Source organism: Eleutherodactylus coqui, chromosome 12, assembly GCF_035609145.1.
Source record: "Eleutherodactylus coqui strain aEleCoq1 chromosome 12, aEleCoq1.hap1, whole genome shotgun sequence".
In the NCBI taxonomy this organism is placed as follows: Eukaryota; Metazoa; Chordata; class Amphibia; order Anura; family Eleutherodactylidae; genus Eleutherodactylus; species Eleutherodactylus coqui.
The window spans coordinates 77,506,922-77,524,155 of NC_089848.1; the positions used below are offsets into that span (position 1 = coordinate 77,506,922).

Here is a 17,234-nt window from a genome sequence, read left to right on the forward strand (position 1 = left end):
ATCAACACCCCCTATGAATTTATTGTAATTTATTATAGACATCGGCTTTTGCTTGTTGGATGCAGAGAATCTCCCCCGATGGCCTCTGTGGCATTCGTATGGACTGTATGGAGGACAGACATCTTTTCGGTCCCTATATTTGACTGCCAGCAGTTCGTCACTTTGAAAAAAGCAGGATGTTCCCTTCGGAATTTGCTTTCCCACCAGCCTCTGTGGAAAGCCCTTTTTATATTTACGGATTGTCCCACACGGTCCGGTGTTTGATGTGTGCAGGAGTCTGAACAAAGGCACACTTGTATAAAAGTTGTCCGTGTAGAGGTGATGCCCCTTGTGCAAGGGCTGGATTAGCTCCCACTTATAGACAGATTAGGGGACATTGTGGAGGACTGATTTTACTGTCCCTACCCTCATAAATTCTGAAAGAGGTGGTATATAGAGATAAGCGAACGTACTCGGCCACGCCCCTTTTTCACTCGAGCACCGCGATTTTCGAGTACTTCTCTACTCGGGTGAGAAGATTCGGGGGGCGCCGTGGGTGAGCGGGGGGTTGCAGAGGGGAGAGTTAGAGAGAGAGAGCTCCCCCCTGTTACCTCCCGCTCCACCACACCATCCCCCGCTCCCCCCGAATCTTTGCACCCGAGTAGCCAGGTACTCGAAAATAGCGATGGTCGATCAAGTAATTACTCGAAACGAGTGCGTTCGCTCATCTCTAGTGGTATACCCTGTCTCACTTTCACAAAGTTTATATATAGAGATGAGCAAGTATACTCGCTAAGGCACATTACTCGAGCGAGTAGTGCCTTAGCCGAGTATCTCCCCGCTCGTCTCTAAAGATTCGGGGGCCGGCGCGGGTGACAGGTGAGTTGCGGCGGGGAGAGAGGGAGAAAGAGATCTCTCCTCCGTTCCTCCCCGCTCTCCTCCACCCCCCGAATCTTTAGAGACGAGCGGGGAGATACTCGGCTAAGGCAGTACTCGCTAGCGTAATGTGCCTTAGCCGAGCATACTCGCTCATCTCTATTTATATAACTTTACTGAATAACGCGCCCTTTTAGTTGGTATATACCGTGTTTCCCCGAAAATAAGGTACTCCCTGAAATTTGCAGAAGTCCCAAATATAAGGCACCCCCGATAGTAAGGCATAGTAAAGTGTGCTGGCAAGTCGAGAGGCCAGTCCCCTGCTGCCATCCCCGCTGTCTCCTACCTCCAGATGTATAGGTAGATCTGCAGACAGTCTGCTGTTATCCTGTCCCTGCTGTGCTGTACGAGTGTGCTGTTGTGAGCTCCCCTTGCTGGCTGGAAAAGTCCATACTGTACGTTCTGTTCCTGCTGTACACGTCTGCTGTGATGAGCTCCCCCTGGTGTCAGAAGCTGCAATACCATCCCTGCTTACAAGTGGTCCAGGACCTTCTGTCTGCAGACAGGTAAGTTACTTTACAGCCCTTATTTTATGGCTCTGTGTGTGAGTCAGGCAACCTGTGTGTGATTCTTAAGGCTGGGTTCTCACAGAGCGTATTTCCAGCGGAAATCTCGCACTTTGGCCACAGCGATAAACAGCGAGATTTCCGCCGGGAAAGCGCTGCTTCAAAACCCACGGCACTCAGCCGCTTGTTTTGAAGCGACCTGGCTGCATGCTTTTCTGTTTCTGTGGTCGGTGAATCCGCACCACAACACCGGCTTCTCCCAGCTTTGCCGTGACAGATTTGCTGTCCCATGTGGACGAGATTTCTGAGAAATTTCGTCCACAAAGCTGTCCAATTGAAGGATTAGCGGCCACAGACGGATTTGCCGCGGCGAAATAAGACACCCCCTGAAAATAAGACGTATCACATATTTGGGAGCAAAAATTAATATAAGACGCGTCTTATTTTCGGGGAAACAGGGTATTGCTTGAAATGTACTGCAAAATAAATAGGGTGCTGGGTTGTCTTTTATTGAAGTATTACAAAATAAAACACAGGAGTTCACAGATTACGCGTTTCAAATCCTTAGGCCTCATGTCCACGGGGAAAATCAGATCCGCTGCGGATTTGTACCGCGGATTTGGGCTGTAGATGCAGTGCGGATGCACTGTAATTGTATTTTATTTTTCATGCAGGAGATCAATTGAGCTATGTGCTCTGAGCTCCCGCACGCGTGATCCGCACTAAAATGGAGCATGTCCATTTTTTTTCATGCTCCAGAAATTTTTTAATTCAGTTTTATTGACCATCCATGGGTATTTATCTACCCGCGGGTGGTCAATGAATTCCTATGGGGCGCGGATCCGCGTGCGCGAAAAATGCTCCGGATTTTAATTCTTAATTTGCCCGTGGACATGAGGCCTTAGGCCTCATGTCCACGGGCAAAATAGGATTTTAAATCCGCAGCGGATCACCCGCATGCGGATCCGCATCTCATAGGGATGCATTGACCACCCGCGGGTCAATAAAAGTGAATAAAAAAAAATGGAGCATGAAAAAAAATGGACATGCTCCATTTAGGTGCGGGTCTCCCACACGGACGGCTCCCGCAGGCTTCTATTGAAGCCTATGGAAACCGTCCGGATCCGGGGGAGACAAAATAAGAATAACTTACCCGCAGCGGACCTAGCAGCACTTCTCTTCTTCACGGCCGGATCTTCTTTCTTCGGCCCGGCGGATGTGCTCAGCGCATGCGCGCAGCACGCTGCTGGCGTGCCGAGCACATCCGCCGGCCGAAGAAAGAAGATACGGCCGTGAAGAAGAGAAGACCTGCCCGGTCCGCTGCGGGTAAGTTTATTCTTATTTTCAGCGCTCATATCCGCGGGGCAGGAGGGACCCGCTACGGATTCTCCATGTAGAATCCGTAGCGGCCCTTTTTCCCGTGGACATGAGGCCTTAAGCAGGTTCTTATTCGCCTCAATACTCACTCCATACACTTCCGCTTAAATAGACCACATCAATTAAAGCCAACACCTGATTTTAAGCCCTTTGAGCGCTTTCTATATATTCTATTGGAAATTACCTTGTTTCTATCACAAGGAAAAAAATAAAATAAAAATCCCATATTTGCTTCATATCCAAACTGATGCAGCACATATACGCGATTTAAGGCTGGAATGCATTGTAACGTTAAGTACATGTATTTACAATGAAAACATTATTTAATATAAAATAAGCTTTGTCCTTTTTCGGAATGTACTTCTTCTTCTCCCTAAATTTAAATGATTTTCATGAATATTTATATGATAAAAAAATTGTCTTCTGTTGTCCGCCACTATTTCAATGCCATACCGCTGAAATCCATCCATATTACCGTTCTGTAGTTCCGTAAAATGGGTAGAACGGGGGTTATTTATTCCTCTAACGTCTTCAGCTATTCTCATGTTAACGTTTCTGAGGGCACACCCTACATATTGGAAATACATTCTATTATATATAATACATTGGTAGAATTACAGTTAATGAACTGCTTTATTTTATGTTCTATTGCTCTTGGATTCCTTTTTAATAGTCAGATCACATGCGCTACACCGTGGGCTGCCGCACTTAACCTTTACGTGTGAGCCACTGTGATCTTTCATTTTGTATGAAGAGGCTTGGGGATAAAATATTACCTAAACTTTAGTTTTTTTTGGCAACAACGGACATCCCCTCATCAATATTTTACATAAATCGCTGTATTGTTTTAGAATAGGTAAGTATGTGAAGAACAAATTTCTGATCTTATAAAAATCATCCTTAACCCCTTAATGACATGGCCTATTTTGGCGTTGAGGACCAAGCGATTTTTGGTATTTTTCCATCTCCATTTATTAAAAGCCATAACTTTTTTATTTTTCTGTGGACGCGGCCGTATAAGGGCTTGTTTTTTGCGTGGCGAACTGTAGTTTTTATCGGTGCCACTTTTGGGTACATAGACTATCGTAAAACTTTTATTTTTTTTATGATAACAGGGAGAGAAAACGCATCAATTCTGCCATAGATTTTTTTTCCCCAGCGTTAATCATGCAGCATAAATGACACACTACATTTTTTCTGCGGGTCGGTACGGTTACAACGATACAAAAATTCTTATATTTTTTTAGGTTTTTTTTACACTTTTTTGCAATAAAAACTAGAGATGAGCGAGTGTACTCGGTTCGGGTGTTTTTGCACTCGAGCACCGCTTTTTCCGAGTAACTGACTCGGCGTGGTGGAACGGGGGGGGGTAGCAGTGGGGAACAGGGGGGGAGCTCTCTCTACCCCCCCCCAACTCCCCTCTGCAACCCCCCCCTCACCCCCAAATCTTTTCGTCCGAGTAGTCAGTTACTCGGAAAAAGCAGTGCTCGAGTGCAAAAACACCCGAACCGAGTACGTTCGCTCATCTCTAATAAAAACCCATTTGTTTTGGAAGTCTTTTTTTTTCTCTATAGCTGCATTCAAAGTCCTGTAACTTTTTTATTTTTCTATGTACGAAGCTTTATAATGGCTTATTTTTTGCAAGACAAGCTGTAGTTTTTATTGGTACCATTTTGGGGAATGTACGGCTTTTTTGATCACTTTTATTGCATTTTTTGGAAGGCAAAATGTTAAAAATTAGCATTTTCTTTTACGCTTTTTGCCGTACAAAATAAAAAGCATGTTCAACTTTTTGTGCATGTTGTTACGGACGCATCAATACCAAATACGTGGGGTTTTAATGTTTTTTTACCTTTTTTATGCTAATATTAGAAAAAGCACAAAAAAGGGTTTTTTTTTACATTTTTCTTTTTTTTACATTTCTTTTACACAATTTGAGTCCCTCTGAGGGACTAACATCACTGCACTTATGATCGCTGTGATAAGGCATGGCAGAGCTACTGCCCTGCCATATCGCTTATACAGCAATCATAGGCATTGGCACTACCGGACGGCAGTGTTTGGTGTCCTGTTGCCATGGCGACAGGCCGGGCTCTCACGATAACATCTAGTTAGATCGCAACAGGGAAGGGGTTAACAGCGCGCGGGGGGGTGCAGCAGGACACCGGCTGTGACTGTCAGCCAGCTCCCGCTGCGGGATAGCGCAAGGTCAGTCATGATCTCACGCTATCCCGATGACGTAAGGGTACGTCATTTTGCGCGAAGTACCAGCCTGCCATGAAGTACCCTTACGTCATTGGGCGGGAAGGGGTTAAAGGGAGTTGAAAATACCAATTTATTATTTCTCTTTATGAATTTTTCTTTGAAGAAGAACCATCCAATATTTCTTCTCTCGTACGACCTTCCACCTTATTGCAGGCGTTTAGCAGTGTTGTATCATAGCCCCGTTCAAACAGCCTGTCAAATATGGATTTTTTTGTGTTGTTGTAAACTTCCATGTTTGGAGCAGGCTCTCTTTGCTTTTATGAGTCTCCCAATAGGGATAGCATCCGTTGTGTGACGAGGATGGCTGCTTTTAGCGTGCAGAAGAGTGTTACCAGCACATGGCTTTATATATAATGGAGTGGTTATTTCCCGAATTTCACTGTTACCATGTAAGATGAGGTCAAAAAATGGGACCCCAGCTTCATGGTAACTACAAGGGAAACGAAGGTTACATTCATTGTTGATATATTTCTCAAAATTGGTCATTGTATCAGACGCAGCACCATCCATTACAGCGCTGTTCCTCCAGATTACTATAATGTCGTCCATAAATCCTGCCTACCACACCATGTGGCCGAGAAATGGATTGTCAGAAAAATAAAATCATTTTCCCACCAACTTATCAATAAGTTTGCCACATAATGTTATAGCGAGCTTTCCAACCTACTTAGGGTTCTTCATTCCTGAGTAAGACCCTCTAGTAGGCTCGAAAGCTCGCTATAACATCATGTATTTGTTAGCCATTAACAAAATCTACAAGATTACCTGGTTTCTCTTGCTGGGAACAATCCCGTTTTCCTCTACTAGCTAACACGGTGCCAAACTCTTTTTAATTTTAGCTGTGGCTGGAAGTCACAACAAACTATTGTGGTTCTGAAGGCCAAAGGAGGTCAAGTTCACAACTAGATTGGTGTCTATGATAAAGTGGCTAATCAGTGTATGGAGCAGACACTGTATATATACACAAGCACAGACTACTTTCTGCTCCTCTGTATGCACTATATTAGATAGAACATCTACTCTGTCTACTAATACGTCTGTGCAGATCTGGGTGATTAGAGATGAGCGAGTATACTCGCTAAGGCCCATTACTCGAGCGAACAGTGCCTTAGCCGAGTATCTCCCCGCTCGTCTCTAAAGATTCGGGGGAGAGCGGGGAGGAACAGAGGGGAGATCTCTCTCTCTCCCCCCCCGCAACTCACGTGTCACCCGCGCCGGTCCCCGAATCTTTAGAGACGAGCGGGGAGATACTCGGCTAAGGCACTACTTGCTTGAGTAATGTGCCTTAGCGACTATACTCGCTCATCTCTATGGGTCATCCATGAAACATCATCTGCACTGGTGAACCTTCGCTATGCCTATTCAGAACCGACGAGTCATTACACCTTTTCCTACATTCAGCACAATGGAAAGGCCTCTCACCCGTGTGGATTTGGAGATGCTGACACAGTTTATTGGCTTTCTTGAAGGTCTTAGGCCATACCCCTGCACAGGACGTCACATCTTATGTGTGGGTCTGAAGGTGAAGATACTCCCACACTCACTTATGAGTCGTATGGCCAATGTGGGTCTTCTGGTGATGTTCTAATTGGAAGTCGCAGTCCCACTAAAATAATTTTTCTTGAGCGTGCCATGTGTGGGGTTGAGCTGATGACATTCATCTGTAAAGCTCTCCCCACAATGATTACAGGTCCTCTGCTTGGTTTTAGTTCCCATTATTTGGCTCTTCACTTTAATTCCCTTTTTCTGATTGCCCAATATGTTAACATTTTTTTAATTCATAATTTTATTTTTAATGAAGAAAAAACAATTTTTTCCCCAAACAATAAATAACGAACAAAAGTATTTTTATGCTTTTTGACTTTTTTTCTTGTCTGTGCTGTGAAAGGTCTTCCCCATGATAGACCACCATATCTGTATTTGTGACAGGAGGCCTCTCATGTCCTCCTCACTCGTGGTTCCATTATTTAGGGTTTGTATATTACTGGTTTGGGGAGGGTGGTACAATTACTAAGACATAACCATTACTCATCATTCACTACATCCTTCCCATGGGTATTAGGCACCGGTTTCACCGACCAATACCTGGTTCCACCATGCTCTGCAGTTGGGAGTAATTCATTGACAAGCTCACCACTTGTATTTAATGGCTCCATCTCTTTCCTGAAGCTTTCTTGAAACGTACCACTGGCATTGTATACTTTTTCCACGGTGGGCACCTGGGCATCAACAACAACCCAAGAGTTACCCAATCCGCTTTCCACGATCTTGTCTTTGCCGAATGAAGGACTATGACAAACCTGTCTACCCTGCACACCTGTGATTGGGTATTCGCTCGTGGTTCCAGCAATCGAAGAACAATCTATGAGGTTGTCTCCAATCAGGTGAGAATTTGATTTTCTATTCCTTGTAGGACAATACATTCTCTGATGTCGGATTAGAACAGAATAGTCGGTGTAGCAGTTGCCACAGCCGTCGCAGCGAAAAGGTTTGTCACCAGTGTGAACGCGTAGATGTTTGCGTAGTTTGCCTTGTTCTACAAAGCCTTTATTACACAGGTTGCAAATGAACGGTTTCTCCCCGGTGTGGATTCGAACATGAACCTCCAGAGAAAATTTGCGTGCGAAACTCTTTCCGCAGGTAGTGCATTCATAAGGCTTCAAGCCGCTGTGCATGCTCTGATGAGCGAGAAGCTGGGATGGGTACTTAAACGACGCGCCACATTCTGAGCACGAGTGCGGTTTAACGCCACAGTCAGTGCTAGTATGCCTTAGTAGAGAGGACCACAGTCCAAAAGACTTGCCGCAGTTCACACAGATGTAGTTCTTCTCGTCTTGGGTCTGCTCGTCCAGTATCTCTAAGACCAGGTCACTCTGGTTCTCTAAGATGTTCTCTTGGACTTCACTCTTCTTGTGAGTCGTCTCCTCTTGCTGGCTGGTGGATTTGGCGTGGATCTCAAAGGGAAGACTGAGTTTAACATGTCTAAGGTCGACATTTGTCCCATTGGTATTATTGTGAGAAATGTCCGGTGTTTGACTTGTACCGCCCTGGGATCTGGCTGGAGTCATCGCTGTGGGAAAGAAGGACATTGCATAAATACAAAGAAGACCTCAAAGCCGTCTCAGCAGGAAAAAAAAAAAAAAATTCCATCACCATCTGCTTATCTACGCGCTTACATATTGGTATTCCTTGAGTACTACGGTATGTTGCAATATTTACTGAGAATTATACTGTATGGCGGTATTAACTATATATACGGAGATACCAATCACGCTCTGTATCCAAGTATCAATTGAGCAGTAGATGGAGATATTTGAGCAATATATGGTGGTATTAACCCCTTCCAATCCAATTTCCCTACCATCCACACATTCCCCAACTTTGGGTGGGAAAGCGCGTTGCGGATTCCTTGGAATTACTCAATAGAAACACACAAAAATGACCCATCATGATTTTATTAGCAATTTTTTTGAAAATTAAACGTCAGTTAACATGTATACTACACTATATGTATAATATTATATGTATATTACACTACGCAGAAGGGAGCTCTGATGGCGGACCTCTTTTCTGCATAGCTACATAGCTCCCATACATCTAGTGTATGGGAGCTATGTAGGGAAATCTTAATGTCGGACGAGGTCTGACACTAAACTGGAAAGCGTTAATGAAGTACAATGAGATATTACTGAGCACTATATGGTGGTATTAATTGATCAGTATACAGAGGTATTACTTTAGCACATAATTGCAGTATTAAAAGGGGTTGCATCACAATCAACATTTATTCCTTGTCCGCAGGATAGGCGATTTGCGCACGATTGCTGTGGCCCAGACCACCAATCACTAGAATGGGGTCCCAAGCCCCTCATTAATCCACTGAGGAGCTTGAATGCAGCACCGTGGCACACGCTTGATCATCGCGCTATTCAACCCCCCGACTATGGTCCTCATGAGCGGAGAGGTGATGAATGTTAAAGGGGTTGTCCCGCGCCGAAACGGGTTTTTTTTTTTTCAATAGGCCCCCCGTTCGGCGCGAGACAAACCCAATGCATGTGTTAAAAAAAAAAAAAACGTTTAGTACTTACCCGAATCCCCGCGCTGCGGCGACTTCTTCCTTACCTTAGCAAGATGGCCGCCGGGATCTTCACCCACGATGCACTGCGGGTCTTCTCCCATGGTGCACCGTGGGCTCTGTGCGTTCCATTGCCGATTCCAGCCTCCTGATTGGCTGGAATCGGCACGTGACGGGGCGGAGCTACGAGGACCAGCTCTCCGGCACGAGCGGCCCCATTCACCAGGGAGAAGACCGGACTGCGCAAGCGCGTGTAATCGGGCGATTAGACGCTGAAGTTAGACGGCACCATGGAGACGAGGACGCTAGCAACGGAGCAGGTAAGTGAATAACTTCTGTATGGCTCATAATTAATGCACGATGTACATTACAAAGTGCATTAATATGGCCATACAGAAGTGTATACCCCCACTTTCTTTCGCGGGACAACCCCTTTAATGGTGGGAAATACCCTTCAATTGAAAAGTATATTAATGCTGCATTCAGGCTGAACAATTCTACCGTTCAGTTTTGCTCGTTGAACTATTTTCTGAACACTAATCATTCCATTTAAACAGTCAACGACTGAACGAGAATTCAGTTTTAGCCGGCATAAGACTCGGCACGACTGCAGCTTCTGCGCTAATTGCGCAGTTTAATCACTGATCGGTCCGTGTTTCACATAGGAATATAAAACACCGAATGATTAGTGCACAAGAACTGCAGACTTCTCACTGAGAATCGTGCAGTCTAAACATGCTGCCCGAGCGCGGACCAGCCGGTAATTACGTCACCAGGAGAGATGAGCGAGCATACTCGTTAAGGCAAATTACTCGAGCGAGTATCGCCATTTTCGAGTACACGCCTGCTTGCCCGAAAAGATTCGGGGGCCGGCGGGGGAGATCTCTCTCTCTCCCTCCCGCAACTCACCACTCACCCCCGCCGACTCTCAAATCTTTTCGGACGAGCAGGCATGTACTGGAGTAATTTGCCTTAAAGGGGTTGTCCCGCGGCAGCAAGTGGGTCTATAGACTTCTGTATGGCCATAATAATGCACTTTGTAATATACATCGTGCATTAATTATGAGCCATACAGAAGTTATAAAAAGTTTTTTACTTACCTGCTCCGTTGTTAGCGTCCTCGTTTCCATGGAGCCGACTAATTTTCGCCCTCCGATGGCCAAATTAGCCGCGCTTGCGCAGTCCGGGTCTTCTGCAGTCTTCTATGGGGCTCCGTGTAGCTCCGCCCCGTCACGTGCCGATTCCAGCCAATCAGGAGGCTGGAATCGGCAATGGACCGCACAGAAGAGCTGCGGTCCACGGAGCAAGAGGATTCCGGCGGCCATCTTCACCGGTAAGTATTGAAGTCACCGGAGCGCGGGGATTAAGGTAAGCGCTCCGGTAAGCTTCCTTTAGGTCCCTGCATCGGGGTTGTCTCGCGCCGAACGGGGGGGGGGGGTTGAAAAAAAAAAAAACCCGTTTCGGCGCGGGACAACCCCTTTAACGAGTACGCTCGCTCATCTCTAGTCACCAGCTTGTTCCATGTCAAAGGGACATTAGATATAACCTGGGTGCCATTTCACATTATATATAGACGTGTTGTTGGAACACTCTTCGGTAGTCTTTATTGAGCAGTATATGGAGGTACTATTTGAGCACTATAAGGGCTTCCTCGCACTTGCGTTTTTTTCAACACTGCGTTACTGCTGCACCTTTTTAACACAATTGTCAATGGGACTTTCTAATGTTAAAACCGCATCACAAGTTTGTGCTTTGCGACTTTTGTGCGATGCGTTTTTAACATTAGAATGTCCCATTGACATTTGCGTAAAAAAAGGTAAGTGTGTGGGAGCCCTAAGGCCTGATGTCCACGGGCACGAATGGTTTCGAAGTGTGGAATCCCGCTGCGGTTTCCTCCTGTGCCTGCAGCCATGGCACAGACAGCTTCCATCGACTTCATTGGAAACCGCAGAAAATGGAGCACGCTGCGGGTGGTTTCCCGTGCGTGCGATCCGCACGCTGGAAAAAAAAATTACATCCGCAGGTATTTAACCCCTTAATGGCGCAGCCCTTTTTTCCCCCCTATTTTCGTTTTTTTCTTCCCCCTTTAAAAAAATCATAACTCCTTTATTTACCCATCGACGTCGTATGAAGGCTTGTTTTTTGCGGGGCGAGTTGTAGTTTTTAATGTAAAGTGGAGTAAAATGGAAAAAAAAAACGACATTCCGCCATCTATCAGTGCGTCTTGTTTCTACGGCGCACAAACTGCAATAAAAACGACATGATAATTTTATTCTATGGGTCAGTATTAGAGATGAGTGAGTATACTCGCTAAGGCACATTACTCGAGCGAGTAGTGCCTTAGCCGAGTATCTCCCCGCTCGTGTCTAAAGATTCGGGGGGCGGGGCGGGTGACAGGTGAGTTGCGGCAGGGAGCGCGCGGGGGGAGAGGGGGTTGGGGGAGAGGGAGAGAGAGATCTCCCCTCCGTTCCTCGCCGCTCTCCGCCCCCGGAATCTTTCATCTCTAGTCAGTATGATTAATACGATACCAAACTTGTATGTTTTTTTTTTTTTACTATACATTTGTTTTTTTTCAAAGACATTTAATTTTATTAAATTATTTTCTGCGTCATCTTGTGTACGCAATAACTTTTTTATTTTTCCGTCGACGTAGTTGAGCGAGGGCTCATTTTTTGCGGGATGTCCTGTAGTTTCTGTTAGAACCAATTCGGAATACATAGGACTTTTTGATCGCTTTTTATTGCGGTTTTTCTGGGAGATGAGGTAACTGAAAAAGTGCATTTCTGGCGTTTATTTTTTTTTTTGGACAATGTTCAGCGGGCGGGAAAAATAACATGCTACTTTGATAGATCGGACTTTTACGGACGCGGCGATACCAAATATGTATTTTTACTTTATGATTTAGATTTCTTAATAATAGATATGGCAAAAGGGGGGTGATTTAAACTTTTATTTCTTCTTTTTTTTTTTTTTATTTACAATTAATACAACTTTATAGATTTTTTTAAACTTTACTTTAAAGTCCCTCTGGGGGACTCTAACATGCGATGCTTTGATCGCTCCTGCAGTATGACGTAATGCAATAGCACTACGTCATACCGCTATTTGACAGGCAGTCTATCAAGCCATCCCACGGGGATGGCTCGATAGGCAGTCTGCTAAGGTAGCCTTGGGGCCTTTCAAAAGGCCCTCGGCTGCCATGACACCTGCACAGCTCCCCCGATCTCACCATGCGGGGGGGGGGGGGGGGGGGTGCGGGACCCTCGAGCATCGGGGGATTTAAATGCCGCTGTCAGAATCGACAGCAGCATTTAAAGGGTTAATAGCCTGATTGGCTGAATGGCCGATCGCGGCTATTGCCCCCGGGTGTCAGCTGTAGTAACCAGCTGACGCCCGCGCTGTTTGCAGAGTGACCTCTCTACATACATACCCCGATGCTCCAGGACGTGAATGTACGTCCTGGAGCGGGAAGGGGTTAATTACCTGCAGATGCACAATGAATGTCTATGGGCATACTGAACTGCGGATCATCCACACGGGTGACCTGTGTGGATTCCACAATTCAATTTTGCCTGTGGACATGAGGCCTAAGACAGTATTAGTTGAGCAGTACATGCCAATATAATTAGAGCACTATATGGCAGTATTAGCAGGCCTCTGTAACGCTCAGCGCTGTGTGACTGCATTTATAGCAGCCGTATCATTGAAGGCTCAGCAACACATAACACATTTCATGGTATGGTCATGTGATTAATTCTCCAAGTCCCGCCCATCTGAATCTACAGTACTCTGGTGGTACTGATAAAGGATTTTCGGGAAGCATGGAGCAGTTTCTTGGGGACCCATGTAAAGGTTTTGCTTTGAGATCCAGGAGCTTCTAGTTCTGGGGCCGACGGCTGGAACCTACGATCAACACTGAAAAATGTAATGTTGGTAACTAGAAGGCGGCATCACCTGGTACAGGGGCCTCCGGGGCCGTCACGTGGGCCATGCTCTTGCCGTTCACAGCCGCTTCTTCTCTCGGGTGTCACCTTCACGAGACCTGTGACAACAGATAAGCATATCACTGCGCCATGTCCACCTCACAGCTCCGAGCGCCAGCCTCTCTACTCTGCCAGAAGGATACTTACTCCTTATATAATTAATTCTGCCCAATTTGCGCCGTCTGTCTCCGCCCCTTGGGGTCTAGGATGGATCACAAGTTTGTAGCCATCCGGGAGCTGACTGTACGTTTATTTGTGGTGTTAGTTTTCAGATCTTATTTGGGATCTTCTCTGTAAGGAACGTTCCTGATGTGTTTGCGCTCCACTGTAGCAGTAATGCAGTTACTTCTCTGCTCTCTACTGTATGCTATAGGTGTGCAAATCTACGTCTTCTCTAACTGCAGGCATTCAGAACTCCAAGAAGTAAAGGTCCCTTTACAGAACGGTTAGCACTCAAAAATGTGCGATTTCCGAGTGATGCCATACATTTTTAACATTCCCTACCCAAAAAATAAGCCCTAGCTGCATTCTCTGTGGATGAGGAATACTTACCTAGCAGATGCGGTCCGGGTCCGTCTGCTGCTCTCCGGAGCTCCGATGACTGTCCTGCAGTCCAAGTGATCACTTCCTGGTTGCCGGATCCGTAAATCCCGCCTCCAGGAAGTATTGGCCTTGGTAGTAATAGTGCCCCCCCCCCCACAGTGGCCCTCAGTAGTAATAGTGACCCCACCCCCAGTGGCACTCGGTAGTAATAGTAACCCCCCCCCCCTTCAGGTGGCCCTCGGTAGTAATAGTGACCCCCCCCCCAGGTGGCCCTCGGTAGTAATAGTGACCCCCCCCCCCCCCAGGTGGCCCTCGGTAGTAATAGTGACCACCCCCCCAGGTGGCCCTCGGTAGTAATAGTGACCACCCCCCCAAGTGGCCCTCGGTAGTAATAGTGACCACCCCCCCCAGGTGGCCCTCGGTAGTAATAGTGACCACCCCCCCCAGGTGGCCCTCGGTAGTAATAGTGACCACCCCCCCCAGGTGGCCCTCGGTAGTAATAGTGACCCCCCCCCCCCAGGTGGCCCTCGGTAGTAATAGTGACCCCCCCCCCCCAGGTGGCCCTCGGTAGTAATGTGACCCCCCCCCAGGTGGCCCTCGGTAGTAATAGTGACCCCCTCCCCAGGTGGCCCTCGGTAGTAATAGTGACCCCCTCCCCAGGTGGCCCTCGGTAGTAATAGTGACCCCCTCCCCAGGTGGCCCTCGGTAGTAATAGTGACCCCCTCCCCAGGTGGCCCTCGGTAGTAATAGTGACCCCCTCCCCAGGTGGCCCTCGGTAGTAATAGTGACCCCCTCCCCAGGTGGCCCTCGGTAGTAATAGTGACCCCCTCCCCAGGTGGCCCTCGGTAGTAATAGTGACCCCCTCCCCAGGTGGCCCTCGGTAGTAATAGTGACCCCCTCCCCAGGTGGCCCTCGGTAGTAATAGTGACCCCCTCCCCAGGTGGCCCTCGGTAGTAATAGTGACCCCCTCCCCAGGTGGCCCTCGGTAGTAATAGTGACCCCCTCCCCAGGTGGCCCTCGGTAGTAATAGTGACCCCCTCCCCAGGTGGCCCTCGGTAGTAATAGTGACCCCCCTTCAGGTGGCCCTCGGTAGTAATAGTGACCCCCCTTCAGGTGGCCCTCGATAGTAATAGTGACCCTCCCCCCAAGGTGGCCCTCGGTAGTAATAGTTGCCCCCCCCCCCCCCCAGGTGGCCCTCGGTAGTAATAATGACCCCCCCCCCCCAGGTGGCCCACGGTAGTAATAGTGACCCCCCCCCACAGTGGCCCTCGGTAGTAATAGTGACAACCCCCCCCCCACAGTGGCCCTCGGTAGTAATAGTGACAACCCCCCCCCCCACAGTGGCCCTCGGTAGTAATAGTGACAACCCCCCCCCACAGTGGCCCTCGGTAGTAATAGTGACAAATCCCCCCCCCCCACAGTGGCCCTCAGTAGTAATAGTGACAACCCCCCCCCCCCACAGTGGCCCTCAGTAGTAATAGTGACAACCCCCCCCCACAGTGGCCCTCGGTAGTAATAGTGACAACCCCCCCCCCCCCACAGTGGCCCTCAGTAGTAATAGTGACAACCCCCCCCCCCCCCACAGTGGCCCTCAGTAGTAATAGTGACAACCCCCCCCCCCCCACAGTGGCCCTCGGTAGTAATAGTGACAACCCCCCCCCCCCCCACAGTGGCCCTCAGTAGTAATAGTGACAAACCCCCCCCACCCACAGTGGCCCTCAGTAGTAATAGTGACAACCCCCCCCCCACAGTGGCCCTCAGTAGTAATAGTGACAACCCCCCCCCCACCCCCCTACAGTGGCCCTCAGTGGTAATAGTGACAACCCCCCCACAGTGGCCCTCGGTAGTAATAGTGACTCCCCCTCCCCCCCCACAGTGGCCCTCGGTAGTAATAGTGACTCCCCCCCCCCCCCCCACAGTGGCCCTCGGTAGTAATATTGACAACCCCCCCCCCACACAGTGGCCCTCGGTAGTAATATTGACAACCCCCCCCCCCCACAGTGGCCCTCAGTAGTAATAGTGACAACCCCCCCACAGTGGCCCTCGGTAGTAATAGTGACTCCCCCCACAGTGGCCCTCGGTAGTAATAGTGACACACACACAGTGGCCCTCAGTAGTTATAGTGTTTCCCCCCCCCCAGTGACCCTCGATATTTATAGTGATCCCCCACACAGTCGCCCCAGTAGTAATAGTGCCCCCCACAGTGGTTTCAGTAGTAATACTGTCCCCTATATCAGCCCCAGTAGTAATACTGTCCCCTATATCAGCCCCAGTAGTAATAGTGCCCCCCACAGTTGCTCCAGTAGTAATAGTGCCCCCCACAGTTGCTCCAGTAGTAATACTATCCCCTCTCTCAGCCCCAGTAGTTATAGTGACCTCCACAATGACCCCCAATGTAACATACTTGCCTTCTCTTGGTCTTCCGGCCGTCGCTGCTTTGCTTCTCGGCGCTGCTGCGGGCGGAAGTATCTGCGCCTGGACTCCTCCCCTCCCCTCTTCTCTCCTCCTGCGGAATCAGGGAGCGGAGGTCAGGGGAGGGTGATCCTGGGTGCACACACTGCATCCGGCAGCAGCGCCGCTGAACGATTACCAGCCGCGGCACCCCGGCTGCTAATCACTTTAATGGTGACCAGACGTCCCAAAGCGGGACACGGGGACCCAAAGCAGGACGTCCGGTCCCCTGAGCTATGTGGAATGCTCTGCAGCGGCTCCACGTGTGTAAACACCGCGCAATACTCTGCCGGCGGACACGGGACATACGGTCACTCACCGCCCGACAGAACATCCTCCCGGGCGCAGGGCTCTCCAGGGCTCCGCTCAGAGTCCTCTGCTGGTGACGTCACTGAACACGTGCCCGGCGTTAGAAGGAGGAGTCATGTGACTAGTGCCGGCTGCAGCAGTTTAGGGAGGTCCGAGGGTGCAGATAGTAATGTCATAATAGTATATAATGATGTGATAGAACAACATGAATAACTAATGGTGTAATAATACTGTAATATAATATAACATTGTTATTATATCGTTCTTGTATTTATGTAAAATAATCTAATGTAATATAATATAATTGAACATTACTATTACAGCAACAATAATGTAATATAACGTAATAATGATGTGATAATATAATGTGATACTGTAATATAGTATAACATATCGTTCTTGTATTTATGTAAAATAATGTAATGTAATAATACTGTCATATAGTAATCATGATGTCCTAATAATATGTAGTAATAGTGTAACAGAATATAATGATGTAATAACAATAATAACTAATGTAATATAATATAAACATTATTATTACAGCAACAATAATGTAATATTGTAATCTAAAGTAATAATGATGTAATAATATAATGTAATACTGTAATATAGTATAACATTATATCGTTCTTGTGATTATATAAAATAACATAACGTAATATTAGTGTAATATTTTAATATAATGAAATAATGATGTCAATAATATGTACTAATATTGTAATAGAATATGACGTGATAACAATAATAAATAATTTAATAGTAATAATGATAATACTGTTATATATTATAACATTGTTATTATAGTAA

The 17,234-nt window shown here is 47.2% G+C and overlaps 1 protein-coding gene across 4 annotated transcripts; it reads right to left on the bottom strand.

Moving 5' to 3' along the window:
• Nucleotides 1-6,256: 6,256 nt before the first annotated feature.
• Nucleotides 6,257-16,502, bottom strand: LOC136586726 (zinc finger protein 2-like). 4 transcript variants are annotated; one of them, XM_066584910.1, is made up of 3 exons: nt 16,435-16,502; nt 13,093-13,180; nt 6,257-8,133 (listed from the first exon to the last, which is right to left on the bottom strand). In XM_066584910.1, the coding sequence occupies exons 2-3, from the start codon at nt 13,127-13,129 to the stop codon at nt 7,088-7,090; spliced, it is 1,083 nt and encodes a 360-aa protein (XP_066441007.1). In that variant the 5' UTR covers nt 13,130-13,180; nt 16,435-16,502; the 3' UTR covers nt 6,257-7,087. The 4 variants fall into 4 exon arrangements, with proteins under 4 accessions (XP_066441007.1, XP_066441008.1, XP_066441009.1 ...); XM_066584911.1 differs by having other exon boundaries at nt 16,073-16,483; XM_066584912.1 differs by having other exon boundaries at nt 16,069-16,483.
• Nucleotides 16,503-17,234: the final 732 nt, after the last annotated feature.